The 18610-nt window shown below is 51.5% G+C and overlaps 1 protein-coding gene across 1 annotated transcript in view; it reads right to left on the bottom strand.

The window, feature by feature from the left end:
- Window positions 1–18610, bottom strand: part of RASA4B (RAS p21 protein activator 4B) — a 51707-nt gene that overhangs the window by 6298 nt on the left and 26799 nt on the right. The window contains exons 6-18 of the mRNA XM_043963754.1: window positions 14759–14840; window positions 13930–14061; window positions 13151–13242; window positions 11220–11337; window positions 10636–10789; window positions 9917–9981; window positions 8333–8445; window positions 6687–6879; window positions 5928–6065; window positions 4378–4522; window positions 3425–3591; window positions 2593–2730; window positions 1441–1576 (exon numbers count right to left, since the gene is read on the bottom strand). Of these exons, the coding sequence (XP_043819689.1) occupies window positions 1441–1576; window positions 2593–2730; window positions 3425–3591; window positions 4378–4522; window positions 5928–6065; window positions 6687–6879; window positions 8333–8445; window positions 9917–9981; window positions 10636–10789; window positions 11220–11337; window positions 13151–13242; window positions 13930–14061; window positions 14759–14840 (1673 nt within the window). The remainder of the gene's footprint in view (window positions 1–1440; window positions 1577–2592; window positions 2731–3424; window positions 3592–4377; window positions 4523–5927; window positions 6066–6686; window positions 6880–8332; window positions 8446–9916; window positions 9982–10635; window positions 10790–11219; window positions 11338–13150; window positions 13243–13929; window positions 14062–14758; window positions 14841–18610) is intronic.

Below are 18610 nucleotides of genomic sequence, written 5' to 3'. Positions count from 1 at the left end.
AGCAATGTGCCAAGAGTCAGGAGGACCTGAGTTCAAATCCAGCTCCAAGTCTTTATTAGCTGTGTGACCCTGAGCAGATCCCTTAGCCTCTGCCTGTCTCAGTTTCCTCATTTGTAAAATGGGAGTAGTGATGTCACCTAATTCACAGAGTTGTTTTGAAGAAAATTGCCAAGCACTTAGCACAGGGCCTGACTAGTCCCTTTCTCTCCCTGCCTCAGTATGGTGCACACCGCAGCCCATGAGCAGGCCTGCCCAGAGCCCAGCTGACTCCCAGGAAGGATCAGAGGTGAGCTATAAATAGCCAACAGCACCGGTTATTAAGCTTAGAATAAAAACAGCCAACCAGCAGAGCATTCCCAGTTAGTCATTGCCTCTCATCCCCCACAGCCCTCCAAGCACAGGGTTTTCTGTAACCCAGAGTGATGAGCCACCAGCCAGCAACCAGGTGGGCCTATCGGCAGTTCCTTCCCTTGTTATCTCAGGGCCCGTCCTGCCTGCCCCATGTGGGTGAGAGCTGTGCGTCCTTTACAGGCAGGGCTTGTGTTGTGGCCGGTTCTCTGCCTGGGAAGGCTGGATTTACCTTCTCTTGCCCTGCAAGGACCCGAGCCCCTGGCGTATCCCCATAACGAAGCCCGTTTTCCCTATAGGCATTGCAAGGTCGGCCCTGCAACCCAGCATGAATAGAATTCTCTAGCCGACAGGTGAGGCGGGGATGAAGCCGGGCTCCTGGGTTCAGAAGCCAGCGCAGCCTCTGAAATTCTACCTGCCCCTAGAGATAGCAGGGAACACCCAGGAGGGGAGGATGAATGCACAACAACAATGGTCTCCACTTGAGACCCCGTGTGGTGGGAGGCAGGCCAGAGGAGCCATGTGCTCTGGCAGAGTTTGGCTTCCCTCATGCGGTGCTCTCTGCACGACCACACAATTTGTTCAGGGGGCGGGAGCCCTCAGGCTTCTCGGATGCTGTCATCCTGACGTGGAGCAGGGGCCTGGCTCCAGGGAGCACAGAGGACCCACCCAGGTGCCTCAGCTACCCTCCCCATGCTGGGGGCTGGTGTCCCGAAGGAGAAGGCACAGTTCTCACCCAGGAGCCCACTCTCCTGCTCCTCTACAAAGAAGGGAGGGTCCAGGCCGTCTTGGCGGAGTGCAGGGTGGGAACTGGCTGCCAGCTGCCCAAGCCCAGAAGGGAGTTCTTCCCCCCTCTCAGGCTGATCAAAGTCCATCTCAGGAGCCTCCTCCTCCTCCTTCTCCTCCAGGGAGTCTTCCCTGATCTCTTCCTCCCCTGGATCCCTAGGGTCCTTGCCCATCCCAGGCTATTGTGTCTGTCCCATCTCTGCCCCCGGGTACCCTCTAAACTCTGGGCCTGAATTCTGTGTGGCCACCAGACACGGGGGCCCATAGGCACTGCCCCTCGCCCACCCCCGGGCCAGGCCCTCCTACTTGTCTTTTCCTTCTGGTGACAGCAGCTCCACTTGTCTCCTCGGAAGATGCCCGGGTGGTAGGCACCCAGCATGCCCTGGTTGTTGAGGCAGACTTTGCGCAGGGCGGACAGCCACTGGTTCAGCTCGTTCACGCACTGCAACACAGGCGAGGGTGACCCTGGGTCTGGCCCTTGACCGAGTGCCTAGCCCTGAGGAGGGGCTCTCCCCCTGGAGAGGGCTTCAGAGGCCATTGAGAGCACCCCTCACTTATAGAGGAGGAAAGTGGGGCTTAGACTGGTCCCTGAATCAGAAAGTGCCTCGGGCAGATTTGAACCTGACTCTTTCTGACTCCAAGCCCAGCACGAGCCATCCACGCCACTCCCGACTCTCAGCAAGGCCCAGCCCGGCTCCCGGTCTGGACACTAGATGGAAGGCAAGCTCCTTGGGGGAGGGGTTAGCAGGGGTTTCATCTTGGTATCTCAGTGCCTGGCACCGGGCCTGGCACATACCAGTGTTGGTTGAGTGATCGATTGTAGGCCTTCTGAGGGCAGGGACTGTGCTTTAGCTGTCCCTGGGTCTGTCTCCTGCTGTGCACACACACAGGTACACTCCTATATATACACGCAGGTACATGCACAGCACAGACAGATGCACAAGTATACAGTGTACACCTTCAGATATACACCCATGCATGGGAGACACACATGCACCCACTCACTGGGGAGGTGGAGGGGAGCAACAAGTGACATAGAGAGGAAGGAAAATCGACTCCCAGTGAAAGGAGCTGGATTCAGGAGCCCAAAGGCCTCCTGGGAGGGGGGAAGGGAGGGAGGGAGGAGGAGGGGAAGGAGAAGGTGGAGGGAGGGGGGGAGAGGAAGAGGAGGGAGAGGGGAGAAAGAGGGAGAGAGGGAGGGGAGGAGGGAGAGGAAGAGAGAAAGGGAGGGGGAGAGAGGAGAAAAAAGGAGGGGGAAGGAGGGAGGAAGGGAAAGAGTGTGTGTGTGTATGTGTGTGCATGTATATGTGTGTGCTTGTGTGTGTGCACGTGTGTGCGTGTGTTGGGGGTGGGTGGGAGGGAGAGATTCTGCCTCTTCATTTCTTTCTCTGCTCTGAACCCTCCAAGGAATCATGGGGAAGCAGGTGAGTCGGCTTGCGGCCGCCCAGCCAGGCTCACCTTGCACTGCAGGTAGGCCGTCTCAGACTGGCCTGCTTCCCCCGCATAGATGATCTGCATGACATGAGAACTGCCGAAACTCTTCTCTTCTACCTTCTCAGCCGCCCGGATGTTGGCCAGTGTGATGAAGGACATTTTCTGGAGCAGGAGGCCAGGGGAGGGGAAGAGGGAGGGTCTTGGCTCAGAGGAGAGCCCAGCGCTGCAGGCTGGAGGGCCCCAGAGCCAGGATGGCAGTGGGGGGGGCAGCCTTTGTATGAACCATCCCCCCCCCCCCCCTGGCCATCCCAGAGCCTCAGAGAAACCCAATGCAGGGGAGGCCATGAGTGAGAGTCCATGGGGTCGAGTCCTGCCTCTGATGTTTACTACCTGTATCAGCCAGACAGATGTCACTTCATCTCCCTGGGCCTTAGTTTCCCCAATTGTCAAACGAGAGGGTTGGGCTATTTAGCTTCTGAGCTCCCTTCTGCTCTAGGACTGAGCCTAGGAAACACTTGCTGGGTTGGCTGAGGTCCCCAAAGTCCTCTGCTAAAGGCAGGACAGAAACCAGCGTGGGCATCGTGTCTGCCCTATGACAAATCTGGTCATCTGGTTCTCTGTCCCCTTCAATCATTACGAAGTATTGTTTTGGGAAGTAGCTCACATGGTGAGGGAAGCCACTCTGCCCTTCTCCCCAAACGTGGGCAGGCACCACAAGGCCGGACCCTCGGGCTCTGACAAGCCTGGTGTCCTGCTGGGGGAAGGCTCTGGGAGCCTAAATCTAAAGCCCCTGAGAGAAGGCTAGGGAGACAATCTGGGCAACCCTGGCCAAGCCCCAGAGCGCGCCCCCGCTTACCTTGGCACTGGGTGTCTTGGCAAAGCTGAGGGCCTCGCTGGTGAGAGAGAAGTGGAGCTTCTTGAAGGAGGACAAGAGTGGGCCCTTGCCCTTGGCCTTGTGGATAAAGAGGGGCCCCTCCTTCACAGGCAGGGCCTGCAGGTTAAGGGCCCGCTGGAGATCCAACTCTGGGAGGAAGAAGGGGGGCACGGGGCCAGGTGAGCATCCCTGCCCCCCCCCCAAATCTGGACCTGTGCTCCAACCCTCCCGGTTCTAGAGAGGCTGATGAGAAGGGCATCGGCTGGGCCAAGGCCTCCTCCCGACCACAGACCTACCCCTGGGCCTCTAGACTCCCAGCAGGATCAGGGCCCACGGCCCCATTTCTCCCACTGCCATCTTGGGGGCCCCACAGGGCCAATTCCCAGCGTAGCAGAGGCCTGCCCATGGAGAATGCATAGGAAGGAGCCTGCATCCCAGCCCCTTCGGGGTGGCTTGCTGAGATCTGGCCCTCTGCTAAAGGATAGGAAGGACCAGAGATTCCTGATCCCCAAGTTGGCAGGGGGGCTGTCAAAGACCTTTGGTGACAGGAGGAGCCTCCCTGGGTGTATTCTGGCTGCTAGGTATGTAGCAGAGCCGGGGGATGGGAGGGGAGAGAAATCCCTCCTCCCCTTCAATACGGGGTCCAAGAAGGAGCTAGGCCCCAACAAAAACTGCCTTGGAAGAAGAGTTTTTTCCTTGATGGGGCGTGGGTCTTCCTGGCTCAGTGGTCAATGATCTTCAAGATAGCTCCTCACCATTACCACCCCCTCCCAACCACGGAACTAGCCAGGAGCCACTGGCCACACACACCCTTTAAGTCAGGGCCAGAGCCCATGGGCTCCCCCAGAAGGGGCTGGGAACATTCTCATGTAGTCCATGTGGGACAGCCCCTGCCACCCCAGGCTGGAGATGTCCGAGTGAGGAGGGGGCCTTACCCTCCTTCTCCTCGATGTCAATGAGCTTGCTAATGAACTCCTTCAGCTGAGCCACACCCTGCTGGACCATGGGCTGGAGGGGCTCCATCCAGGCCTCCTTGGCTCGGGAGGCCACTGTGTCCATGTTGCCCACGTTTTGCACAGCCTAGGATGGGGCAGGATCAAGCCCACGGTGGTCCATGGATTTGTGGTCCCTCCTCACCCCAGCCCACACCCCTACAGCCTGATCCAGCTGCTGCTCCAGATACCTTCCTCCCACCCCCACACACGGGGGCACCCCCGAAGCCCGACAGATGGCAGCAGCATGGTGCGGTGGAGGGAGCAGGACACCTGCTGTGGGTCCCTCTCCTTCTCTGGGTCTCAGCCTCTCCCTCTGGAGAAGGAGGAGGATTGGATCCTCTCTCCTGACTCGGCTCAAGAGTTGGAAGGGACCTCATAGCCCATCTAGTTCAACTCTCTCTTTTTACAAACAAGGAAACTGAGGCTCATAGCAGTTTAGCCTTGTCCTGGGCCACTCGGGCCATTAGTGTCAGAGTTGGGATTTGAACTCAGGTTCTCAGAATCCAGTCAGTACTCTGTCCTTTGTAGCAAATCTCCTCCTCCCGCCTCCCTGCTGAGCTAGATCCCACCTGGCCTTTGAGCCCTACCTCCAGCCTTTGCTGAGTCCCTCGCTCAGTCTACAGTGACGTCCCCGCCCTCCTTGGCACTCTTTCCTCTCTGGGAGGCCCATCTCTCCAGCAAGGCTTGGACTCCCTGAAGACAGACCTCATGCCTTCCCCTGCCCATGCCACAGCTTCGTCCAGGAAAGATAGAGCCCACCACCCCCAGCCCTACCAGTGGACTATGCCTAACTGCTTTTGAACCTGGGTTAGGGCTAGACTTTGGAATCTCCTTCCTGGTAATGAAGCCTTTTATGCCTCGAACTCTGAAACAGTAACCACATCTTCATGTGTGTGTATTTTTATTTAATATTTTATCTTATTTTATTTTTTGTGTGAGGCAATTGGGGTTGAGTGACTTACCCAGGGTCACACAGCTAGTGTGTAAAGTGTCTGAAGCAGTATTTGAACTCAGGTCCTCCTGAATGCAGGGCCAGTGCTCTATCCACTGCGCCACCTAGCTGCCCCATGTGTGTGTATTTTTAACGGGGCTTTTGATTTCACTAGTGTAGGGAACTTCTGGTAAGGAAACTCCAACAGTGAAGATCAGCACTTTCCCGAAACTGGCAAGTCTTTGAGAATTTCATGGGGCCTGGAGAAGTTAACCTTGCCTAGGTTCAGAGATGGGACTGGAACCTAGGTCTTCTATAGTCTTTAAATACGTTTGCCCCCCCTTCATCTCTGCACTAACATTTCCTACTGGCCCACTGCCAACCTCCTCTACTATATGTTCCCTGGCCAGACCCTCAGCATGGCTCCCAAGCTCCAAATGCCACCTCCCATCCCTCAGAACACCATTTCCCCACCTCATGCTCAGCTTCCTCCTGTCTTTGGTCCTAAGAGTACCTATAAACCACCATAGCCACCGAACTGCAAGGGCCACCCGGGTACCTTGGCCAAGAGCAGCAAGGTGCGGCTGGTGCGGGCATCAGCGTGCTTCTCGCGCAGGTGGAAGAGTTTGGGCGCCATGATGGCTGGCGAGAAGAAGCGTAAGCACAGGAAGCTGGTGACGGCAATGAACTTCAGGTTCTGTGGGTTGGGTTTGGGTCCCCTCTTACTCTGGGTTAGCAGCACCCCAGAAACCCCCCTTTTCCCCTGCCCACATCCATCTGTCCTGCAGCAGCAGCCAGGCTGCTGTGTCCCATGTAGCTGCTTCTGGGGGGAGTATCTTGGCTCAACCCAGGCTGGGGGTAGAGAGGGCAACTTATCATCTAGCACAGTGGGAAGTCCAGGAGAGTCAGGAGACCTAAAGTCCTGTCCCAATAACCACTTGTGCCACCTTTTAAAAGTCTGGACCTCAATTTTTTCATCTGTAAAATGGGGGTCATTAGACCTGCTTTTGCCTACCTGTGAGGAGTGGATGCACTAATGGGATTGAAGACTCTTGGAAGGTACCTAATTCTACACCTTTGTGGGAGGTTGGGTAGGTGGATGGGTATTATTGTATTAGCTCCAAAAGCAGAAATATGCCAGGCTCTCAGAGGCTGTATGCCTGGCTCCCGCTCCACTCTTACTAGAATCCCAAAGTGGCTTGTAAACCTTTGACCCAGTTGGCTTTCATAACCCTCCCTTGGCTCCTAGAAATCTGAGGGAAATCTCTGCCACCACCCCAGGGGCAGGGTCCCAACTTAGAAGATGATGGGCTCCAACCTGGTGCTTGTTCTCAGGAAAGTGCTCCTGAACCCGCTTGAAAAGCTGGCGGAAGGTGGCACGGATGACTGCTGGACACATCCTCACTGAGCGACTGATAGCCGACAGGAGCCCACCCAGGTATGACTGCAGGGTGTGGGCACTCTGTTCCATCACCTCACTCTCTGTCTGGATCCGGTGCAGCCCTGAACACCTGAAGTGAGGGAAGTGAATGCCATGCTGGGCTGGTGTTCCTAGCCTCCCCTCAACTCAGACAGACACAGACACAGACACACAGAGGCAGAAATATAGTCAGAGACAGATATAGATACAGACAGATATAAGCACAGATGCAGATATGTGCACAGACACAGGCATAGACATAGATATAGGTACAGATATAGACACTGACACAGAGATATAGACATAGATACAGAAAGACCCAGGCACACAGAGACAGAGATAAAGACATAGACACTGATGCAAATACAGATATAGACACAAACATAGACATGGATATGGGCACAGACAGACATAGCCAAAGACACAGACTGACACAGGAACGGACAGACACAGATATCAAGATATAAACATAAAGATAGAAATAGACATAGACACTACCAAACACACAGCGACACAGACATACAGAGATTCAGATAAAGACCCAAATAGAAGCACATATGGTGATTCAAACAGACATGCACAAAGACAGACAGAAATACAGAGACCAAGACAAAGACACACAGAGATTGAAAGAGACACACAAGCATAGAGAGAGGAGCGAATGAAATTTAACAAAGAGGTAAACTGAGGCAATTCTCTGTGCAAGATATCATTTATTAACAGAGGCATGTGACCTGGTAATACAGGATAGATTTAATGGTCCTGTCTCTGGCTAAGAGACCGCAAATTAAATAAAAATCATGTAATTGGCCAGCCTCACAGAAGTGAGAGATTATTGGTTATGTCAAAGAAAGCAGAGTTCCCTGTGGAATGACAATGATAGCTTTTCTCTATCTCTAAGAAATGCTTTTGTGAATGTCATGGGTCCTAGTTGCGTCCTGAGGATACTGACAAGGACAGACTTACTGGAGACTAGAGAATTAGATGAGACCACCTTAACTATTAAAGATGGGACAAGGTCAGTTAGTCCAGCTTCTCAGGGATACCCCACAAGTCTTGCAGGGAATGCTGAGACAGTGTTTTATGAGAACATGGAGAACAGAGTTTTTCTTTAACTAGCAGTAATTGTATCCTTGGTATCTCTTTTCAGAGAGGGGGAGGCCAAACTTTAGCACACATAAGCTTTACCCAGAGACAGAAAAGATGCCCAGGCTTGTTAGATAGAATACAGAATATGGTTTCAGAATAAAATCAAATATAAAATATAAGATCAAGAATTAATTCCCTCAGAGAGACAAAGGGAGAAACAAAGAGCCGGGATCCTTCTTCCCTCCAACTTCAGGATCATGCAACATCTATACCTCACTTAGCCCTTCAAAGACTTCGAGATCGTTAGCACCCAATCCCTTACTCCTGAGGGGTCTGGAACTGGGCAAAGCATTCCCATATTCCTCTCTTTCTCCCTTTGTCCCCATAGCACAGGCCAAGAGTGCCCACCCACAGAAGGACCTGGTTCTTTCCCTCAAGCTGGAAGCTGTCCTCACCCGACGTCTTTGATCTCGACTTTGCTGGGATCTAGCTCCACATACTTCTTTTCTTCGAAGACTCGGTTGATGGTAGGGCCCAGAACACTGTGTAGGTACTGCATGCCTGAGACCTGCAAGAGAGAGGGGCCAGGATTGGTCATGGAGGGAGGGAGGGAGAAAAGGGTGGGCTGTTCATATGGTGGACATGGCAGGGACGGGATGAAGGAAAGAACAGGAAGCATTCTCTCACTGGGAATGCCATCCCCCTTCCTCTCCACTTAGCCAAATACCATCCTTTGGGGCTCGGGTCAAGTCCCACTTCCTCACTCATTCAATCAACAAGCACTTATTAAATACTTATTATGTGTCAGACCCTTTGTGAAGTGCTGGAGTGACAAAGACAAAAGCAAGACTTTCTACCATTAAGGAAAGGAAGGAGTTAAAGAAGATTCTATATTAGGGGATGATAGTGCCCTCGACAGAGGCAGAAAAGTTTAGACAAAAGACAAGCTTAGGAAAGAAGATGAGTTCCATTTTGGACAGTTTGGGTTTGAGATACCTATTAGACATCCAGGTGGAGATGTCTTAACAGGCAGTTGGTTATCAGAGTTTGGGAGAGATGAGAATTTGAACATATAGGTCACCCCCCCCCCATATAGAGAGCTGGAAAGGACCTCAGAGGCCAGCTAGTCTACAACCCCCTCATTTTACAGGAAACTGAGGCCCAGGGAGAGTAAGTGATTTGTGCAAGGTCTCAGATCTAAGAATCATTTAATAAAGATGATAATTGAACCTATGGGAGTCAATGAGATTATTGAAAGAGAGAAGGTGCTTTGAGAGAAGAGGGCCTAGGACAGAGCCCTAGAACTCATCCTTGTTTAGGGGACCCAAGTTGAATGATCTAGAAAAGAACACTGAGAAATAACAATGATAGCTAACATTTTTATAATGCTTTAAGGCTTGCAAAGGGTTTTACAAATATCTCATTTGATCCTAACAACCACCCTGGGAGATAGATGCAATTATTATCTCCACTTTGCAGATGGGGAAACTGAGGCAAACAGCAGTTAAATGACTTGCCCAGGGTCACACAGCTGGTATCTCAGGCAGAATTTTGACTTGGGTCTTCGTGACTCCAGGTGCAAGCCAGGGTGGCGATCTCACTGGCTTCCAGTCCCATTTACCACAGGTGTGCACCCTCCAGGAATGCTTGCAGGCTTCTCATGAAGTCCTGGACTACATGAAGAAGCTTGCTGGTGTTTCCTCTTGTTTTATTGATCAGAGCACCATCTGGCTCCTTTTCATCTTTGCTGGGGAGTTTCTCAGGAGAGCTGGGCTCTGCTGTAGCCATGCATGCCACCATATTTGCTGGAAGCCTTGTGGAGAGTCCCCTGTACTTTCTTGTTCCTTCAGCCTGGCTTCCTCCCCTCCCTCTCTTAGTCTTCCATGATGTGTCTTCAGGAAAGGCGGCTCCCATTGATGAAATGGAAGAGCATGGGTGAGTGTGTGGATGAGGGATGTGGGTGGGAAGGTGTCTGTCCCTATCTCTGGTTCTATCCCTGTCCCCAAGCATACCTACCCTCTCCCCCACCTCCCTCTCACCTTCAGAAAGGATTCCATGGACTTGGAGGCCAAGGAATTGCTCCGGAAGAGGGTGTTGGCTTCAACTGAAATATCAATAAACATTTATTAAGCACCTACTATGTGCCAGGCAGATATAGCTAATAAATGTGTAATAAATAATGACTAACAAAATAAAAAGAGGATTGTGAGGGTCCTAGGAGTGGGAGGATGGTAAGGAAGGAAGGTAACTGAATCTGAGATATGGCTTTGTTCTGAGACTTGGGTTGCTCTGGTGGCAGAGGCTAGAAAAGCCACCACAGTCAAGGGTCTGGGGTACTTGGCCACAGATATTCTCTTCAATGGCCTCATTCCCTCGCCCCTCCCCCAGGTCTGGGATTGTGAGGCAGACTCTTTCCCTCCTCCCCTTCTGACCATCCCTGACGTTCAGTTGTGCCCCATGGAGTGTCCTGCCCATTCCTCTGTTCTCACTGTTCCCCCTCCCCCTAGACAGATGCTCTCCTTTCTTATCCCTGCTTATCTGCATCCTCCAAGACTCAGCTCAAGCCTCACTTCCTCCAGGAAGCCTTCTCTGATTGCTCTCCCCACTGCACTCCTCCTAAGTTTAGGAAGACCTCTTCAGCTATGTTTCCAAAGATCCACACTTGGGGCTGGTCCCTGCTTCCCCCACCCCCATCCATGGACACTGCCACACCTTCTGGGCCCTTAGGACTGCCCCGCTCCCCAGCAAGGCCTCTCACCCGTGCGCCTGAGTTCCAGTTGGAAAAGCAGGTCCAGGAACTCCTTGGCGAGCCCCTGCCCCAGGAAGAGCTTGACCAGATTGGTGGCCACCTCCTGGCGACACTCTGCTGTTGTGGTCTCTTCAATCAGGGAGATCAGCTGTACTGGATGGTCCTTTGGGGTTGGAGGAGGGGAGGGGCAGAATGGGAGGAGGAAGGGTCCAGTGAAGGGTGAGGCTGAAATCCACTGCCCCTCCCCCCCCAGGAATTGGGAGATGACCTCCAGCTAGGCCACTCACTTCACCCCCAAACCAGGGCCTCAATTTGTTCTTTTGCAAGGTGGGTCCCCCGCCCAGGCCAGGAAGGCCTACTGCAATGGGGCCCCACACAGAAAACATTCCATGGAATGTCCTCTTCTGCCCACCCCCAGGGAGAATAGGGAACTAGGGGAACAGTAGATTGGGAAGACTGGCAGGAGGGGGGTGGGGTGGGCTGGAAGTGTCCAGTGCTAAACCCAGGGCCCTGGATGGGAGAAGATTCTGCTGATGGTGGATTTTCCCAGCTCCAGATGAGAAAGCCAGGATGCCCATGCCCCTAACCCTAACCTTGGGGCTCAGTTTGACCTCCCGGCAAAGCAGCTGCACCAGGGGCTGGTAGTGGCTGGAAGGCAGCACCGTCTCATCCCGAAGCCGCACCTGCAGCTGTAAGGAGCCCAGGCTGCCCCTGGAAGCAGGAGGGTGCAGTCACCAAGTCAGGTGACCTAGAGGAGCCCACCATCCTTCCAGAGTCTCCCCAATTCTAGCCTCTCCCTCCCCCAATCTAGGCAACATATTCTTCAAGATTCATCCTCCTCAAAGGGAACTTCAAGGTTATTTCATCTCACCTCGTCCCCAAGCCTTCATTTAATAAAGGAGAAAACTGAGGCCCAGCTCCAAATTCTTTAGCTTAGCATTCAAGGCCTTGGATGATCTGATCCCAATCTACTTCTTCCACCTTATCTCTGATGATCAAGCCCAAGTGTCCCACTCACCATTTCCCATGAGCATTTCCACCTTCTGCCCTTCCCCATTCTTCCCACTTATCCTGAGCCCACCCACCCTTCAAGATTCCCCTCATATCCAGGGTTTGCATTGATTTTCCCCCTCTCCTGGACACCACTTGTTATCCACCATCATGTTTGGGGAGGGGTCTGACCTGCAATTTTAGCAATGCCAAGAACTCCCAGTATGGAAACTCCTTCCACCAATTTATCAATAAATTTTTTAAAAAATATTTTATTTTATTTTTTGCAGGGCAATGAGGGTTAAGTGACTTGCCCAGGGTCACACAGCTAGTAAATGTCAAGTGTCTGAGGCCGGCTTTGAACTCAGGTGATCCTGAATCCAGGGCCAGTGCTTTATCCACTGTGCCACCTAGCTGCCCTTTCAATAAATTATAATCTTAAAGGGCTGCCTGCCTGGGGCACTGGCAAGTTAAGTGACTTGCCCAGGGTCACAAAGTTAGTACAGGTCAGAGATGGTACTGGAACCCAGGTGCTCTAACTCTGTGGCTGACCTTCCATCCACTACACCATGTTGCCTCTGTCAGGACAGTTAGTATCCTGTATTGTTGATTCATTTCTCATGTGTCCATTTCTTGATGCCTGAGTGGACTGAAAGCCCTTTGAGGGTCCACACATTGCCCACCCCCCATACCTGGCATGAAACAGGTACTCAGGGATGGCATGTGAAGGGGACACCTTGGAATAGATTGGACTCAAATCAGGAAGACCTGGGTTTGACTCCCACCTCAGACACTCAGTTGTGTGACCCTGGGGAAATCACTTAACTCTTTTGTGCCTCAGTTTCCTTATCTATAAAGGGAGAGGGTTGAACTCTATGGCCTCTAAGTTTCCTTCAGCTCTGCATCTATGATGTACGACTGCATCTACATCTATGAGCTAATATAGGAGCCTTGATTGATTGACCAACTGGTATCAAGATGACAGAGAGTTTCCCCATCTGAGGATGATGTAGGACAATGTTTTTATAATGTGTGTTTTGTCTCCCCCCATTAGAAGGTAAACCCCTCGAGGGCAGGAGGTGTTTTTGCTTTTTCCTTGTTTTGCCAGCACTAAGCACCAGGCCTGGCCCAAAGTAAGTGCTTAATAAATGTCTGTCGATTGATTGGTTGATCCTTCCCTACCCCGCCCCCCCAGCCCTATTTAGGCACTGGGGACACTCACGAGGGGATGGCAGGGATGGGCTGAGATACATCTGAAGTCAGTGGCCAGATAGCCCATACTCAGAACCCAGACACTGTCCCACTGATGTGTCTGGGGCTGTGGGGTTATAGAGAGACCCACGGGAGGAAGGCTGTGGGTTGGGAAGGGTCAGTGACTCCTATGCCTCTCTAGGGAGCCCCAGTAGTGGTGAACTAATTGGATGCTGCCCCCTTGCAAGGATCTGCCTTGGAAGACCCTGGAATGAGTCTCTGTCCTGAAGCCCCCTAGTCCCCATTCTGAAGATTTCCCTCTGAAAACTTTTCAGACACTCACTCGTCCACCCTGGTCTTGGATTGGTCTGGTCGCAGCCAGAACCAGCCCTCCTCCCGCTGGGCAGCCTGCAGGCCATGGATATTGAACATCACCTGAGGAAGGAAAGAAATCAGAGAAGATCGGAATGCTGGGACCTCTCTGCCCACGAAGGGACTCAACTCTGCCACTGATCCTGAGGATCCCAGAGCACTCTCCCTCCCTTTAGCCCTCCAATAGAAAGGTTTAATAAGTGTGTTGTTTAATAAGTTGGAGAGTAAGAACAATTCATTTTCTGACCCTGGCCCCCTACTGTACCACAAACCTGGTGGGAAGGGGCTACCTTGGCACCAGACACCCCCAAGTCCAAGTGGACGAACCAATGAACAAATCCCATTGAGCTAGACCTAGAAAGAACCTCAGAGGCTGCCCGAGCCAACCCCTTCATTTTACAGATGAGGACACTGAACCGGGGAAAGTCGAGTGATTTCCCAAGGTCACTCAGTGGTACACACATGCATATGCACATACATGTATGTATGTATACATAAGCACACAATGCATACACATATACACTGCATACATACATACACACATGCATATAAGCATGTGTACATGCATGCCCTTTTAAAGAGCCCAAAGTATATGAGATATGTTTATTTATATAATCCTCTTTCTGGTTCTCCTTTGCGTGTTGACATGTTTGTATTTGTTGGTGGTTGTTAAGTTCATAACAAACAGATCTTTTCTCTTAAAAGGAGAAGTCACACAGACCAATGTGCTCAGAGCTGGGCCCGACTCACCTTGCCCAGGAAGTCATTTCTGCTGACCAGGTCCCAGTCCCAGGCTTCCACACACAGTGTCCCTGGGGCAGACTCATCCAGCTCAAACTCGAAGGTCTCATTCCATCTTGGGTAGCAGGATTTCTTCACAATCTGTCCAAGGGGGGGAAGGGAAGAAAGGGAAGCCAGTCTCCTACCTGCTTGATGCATCTCAGATTTGGGGCTTGGGAGCAGGGGGACCCCATTATTCACAGGTTCTTCTGACACCAGGCACATCCCTGACCCAGTTCAGAGTGGGGCTCGATCCCTGAGGTTGAGTTAGAGAATCACGGCAATAGAGTGGAAAAAGCCCCTGCTCTGGAGACAGAAGTGGTGGGTTCAAATCCCACCTCCGAAGCTTACTACCTTTGTGGCTGTGACCAAGTCACTTAAGCTCCCAAAGCCTCAGTTTTCCCATCCATAAAATGAAGGGGTCAGCAGGACTCTGGGGTTCCTTCCAGTTCTAGATCTAAGATCTTAGGGGTCATCTAGTCTGACCTCTTCCCCTTTTCACAGATGGGAGAACTGAGGTGCTGAGTGGAGAAGTGACTAGACCAAGGTGAAGGCAGTTGGGACCAGACTACATCTCCTGACTCCCCAGCCAATGTTCTTTCTCTTGTAACACACTCTCCTCCTAGGGCTCCACTGAGGTGGGTCTGGGTGGGTTTTAGCTACAATGACATTCCTAGTTCCTTGATCCATGCTTGGCAGAGAACAGCATCTCATTGCCTCCTTCCTCCCTCCACCTGGGAGTGGGGGGACGATGGCCCCATGCACAGCCTGGTAAACACCCTCTCTCTAGCCCCCTCACCGAACTCTCCTGGGTCTTCCCATTGTAGCGCACTCGGACAAAGGGGTCAGATGCTCCATTACGGTCCTTTCGGGCCAAGTCCCTGGGGAAAAATGGTGACTGGGTCAGTTCTGGTGACCCCTTTGTCCTCTGAGGTACAGGAGGACAACGGAGAAAGACAAGGGGCCCTTCCCTCCCACCCTAGAGAAAAGGCTTTGTCTAATCTTGTCTGGCCCTGAAGGGTGGGGTGCCCCACCAAAGCCTCTGTCTGCCCCAGCCCCACCTCAAAGGATGCCTCAGCAGTCTGCCTGCCCAGCCCCCACCGTGTGCCCCACCAAAGCTTCTGTCACAACTGTTCACCCTAAGACACCCAACCAGAGTTTCATGAGATTTAACAATCATCATAATAACAACAGCGATTTTACATAAATAATAGGGATAGGGCCTGGGCCTGTGATTTCAGTTTTATGAAGAACTTCCAGATAAGGAAACTCCCTCCCCCATTGCAGGTGAGCACTCTCTCTGCAGCCCATAGTCTTAGAGTTTGTCCAGAGCATCAAAAAGATCAGTGACTCTGGGTCAAAGGTGTACCAGGCTTGGGGCTTGAACCCAGACTTTCTTGGCGTGGAGGTCAGCTCTCTACCAACTCTGCCAAGTTAGGTCAATAATGGAAGACCTGGGGGCTTTCTCATAGACTATAAGATTGATATGATATAGCAACCGAAGAGGTGAACGAAATCTGGGGATGCATTAAGAGAGGCAGGGAGAGCTTCCAGGAATGAGAAAGTGGTGGTGGTGTTATTTTAGTCACTTCAGACTCCCCGTGACCCCATTTGGGCTTTCTTGGCAAAGATACTGGAGTAGTTTGCCATTTCCTTGTCCAGTTCATTTTACAGATGAGGAACTGAGGCAGGCAGACTTAAGTGACTTGTCCAGGGTCACACTGCTAGTAAGTATCTGAAGTAGGATTTGAATTTGGGAAGATGAATCTTCCTGACTCCAGGCCTGTGCCACCTAGCTGTCTGATGGTATTCTGCCTTGGTCAGATCTCAGCTGGAGTAGACATCAAGTGCTCAGCAGTGCCTAGCATATTCTAGACACTTAATAAATGCATATCGATTGGAAATATTTAGTTCTGTTCCAAGCACCAAAGTTGAAAAAGGAAATTGATTAACATGGGAGGGGGGATCAGCTTTGTTCTGTTCAGCCCCACAGGACAGAACCAGGAACAAAGGGTGGAAGTCTCAAAGAGGCAAAGCCAGGGCCAAACAAAAAAACAGTCTTTTAACAAATGGAGCTGTCCAAAAGTGGACTGGCTGACCAGGAAAGGAGGTGGGTTCCCTCTCATTGGAGGTCTTCAAGTAGAAGCTGCATGACCACCTGTCCAACATGTTGCAGCTATGGTCCTTTCCAATTCTAAGTTCTAAGACTGTAAGCCATCAAGAGGCATGGATAGAGAAGGGAATTGGCATTTATATAGCACCTACTGTGTGCCGGGCACCATGCTAAGTACTTCCTAAAAATATTATCTCTTCTGATCTTCATAACAACCCCGGGAGACAGGTGCTGTTTTCCAGTTGAGAAAACCTAGGCAAATAGAAGTTAAGTGACTTACCCAAGGTCACACAACTAGTAAATGTCTGAGGCTGGATTTGAACTTGGGACTTCCTGGCTCCTTTGTTTGGCATTTAAAGCCCTTCACAACCTGCCCTTCCCTACCTTTTCCATCTTCTTATTCATTATTCCCCTCCATGTTCTTTATGATCCAATGACAGCATCCTATCTGTTTTTCCTCATGAATCTCCCATCTCCTAGATTTTCCACTGGGTGTCCCCCATTCCTAGAATGCTCCCCATCCTCCCCCCCTTAGAATCCCTGGAGACCTTCCAGACTCAGCCTGAGTATCACTTGTCACAGAAGGCCTTTCCTGCCCCTTCCCCCCCACCCCAGCTGCTGGTGCCGTCACCCCTAAGAGTACCTTCCATACACTCTTTCTTTATCTTGTCTGTGCCTACTTTTATACATGCTGTCTCCTCCAGTGGAATGTAAGCTCCCTGAGGGCAGGGCCCAATTAATTTTTCTGTCTTGTATCCACAGTGCCTGCCTCTGGGGCTCTGGGTCTGTTTCCTCCTCTGAAAATGAGGACAGTGGACTGGATAAATGATGTCTAAGGTTCCTTCTAGCTCTAAACCTCTGATCCTAGATCGGGAAGGCAGGAAGGAGCATCAAGAGAGGGGAGGTCACCCAGGACAAACTTTGCTGCCTTTAAAGTCCAAGAAAGCACGGACCACTGTCCAAAGGCCTCAGTTTCCTCATCTGTAAAATGAGAGCTTAGCTCTGATGGCTTCTGAGCTATGATCCCATGACCTTTCACCCTTAGAGGCTCTGGATGACCTGGAGTATAGACATGGAACCCAGGTGTTCTGGCTTCCGGCTTGACTCCTGATGGTCTGGGAGGTGCCCTCCCCATCAGCTGCCGGTGGTTTGATTGGAACAGAGTCAGAGCTGGCTCCCTGGCGCACCTGCTCCCTCATCAGAGAAAGGGGCAGATCCAAAATGGCTTTGGGGCCATAGCTACGCTTCCTAAGGGTGGAATTCTCCATGACTCACTCCCAGAGGCTGGCACAGCTTGTGGGTGGAAGCTAAAAATACCTGGGGAGACCCAGACGGTCCAGTCAGGGAAGACAGCAGATTGTCTCCATCCTGCCTGCTCCCCTCCCAGAGTGAGTCAGTGCCAGAGAGGGACCCAAAACATCAGGAGATTCTGGGGAGAAAACCCCAACACACCCAGGCTGTCTGTCATTGCTCCCACCAACGAGAATGAGGAGAAAGGGAAGGTGAGTCACTCCTGGAGATTCCCAAACATCCTCCCACGCACATATGGCCACACACGTGGACATTCACAGCAGGCTCAGCTCAAGCAAGGGTCAGATGACAGGAAAACCTTAGAGCTTAAATCCTCACAGTGGGGGATAGGAAGGGTGGCTGGGAGGGGGCAGGGACAGCATTAGACACACAGTCTGGCTTACTCTAGGGGAGAGATGCTGCAATTTGTAGAACCCCAGATTTGTAGCCAGAGGACCAGAATGTGAATCTTTCCTGTTGCTAATAGCTGTGTGACTTTGGGTAAAGTTTCCTCTCTGGGCCCTGTAAAATTAGAAGGTTTAACTGCTTAGCCAAAAGAGAAGTGGATTGGGAGTCAGAGAGCCTTGGTTCAATGCTGCCTCCATCCCTTATGACCACTTCAATCTCCCTGGGCCTCAGTTTCCTCAAATGTAAAAGAGAGCATGAGACTCTGTTCCTACTCTGCTGTTTCATTCTCTCTTTTCAAGGTCCCCTGACCAGCAGCCTGGAACAGGTTTTGATCAGGAGAAGAGGGAGGGAACAGTGGCCCCTGCAGAAGGAGATGTTACAAAAACAGATGGTGCCTGGAAGTTGAGGGAATGGCATATGAATGTGATGGAATACTACTGTGCTGTAAGAAATGATCAGCTGTCTGATTTTAGAAAAGCTGGAAAGACTTTCATGAAATAATGAAAAGGGAAATGAGTAGAACCAAGAGAACGTCATACACGGGAACAGCAATGCTGTTCGAAGAACATCTAAGAATGGCTAAGTTATTCTGAGTATTATAATTTCAAATTGACTACAAAGGACCTATGAAGGAAGGTGCCATCTATCTCCAAAGAAGAACTGATGCATGCATCCTATACTTTTATGTATATGTATATGTATTTGTATGTGTATGTGTATATACATATGTGTGCATGTATATGTATGTCAAATGGTGACCTCTAGTGTGGGGTGGGGAGGGAGGGAGATAATTCTTTTTTTTTTTTAGTGAGGCAATTGGGGTTAAGTGACTTGCCCAGG

The sequence above is a fragment of the Dromiciops gliroides genome, chromosome 4 (assembly GCF_019393635.1).
Source record: "Dromiciops gliroides isolate mDroGli1 chromosome 4, mDroGli1.pri, whole genome shotgun sequence".
In the NCBI taxonomy this organism is placed as follows: domain Eukaryota; kingdom Metazoa; phylum Chordata; class Mammalia; order Microbiotheria; family Microbiotheriidae; genus Dromiciops; species Dromiciops gliroides.
The sequence above is the reverse complement of the archived record's forward strand: the minus strand, read 5'-3'. Positions and strand labels throughout refer to the sequence as shown.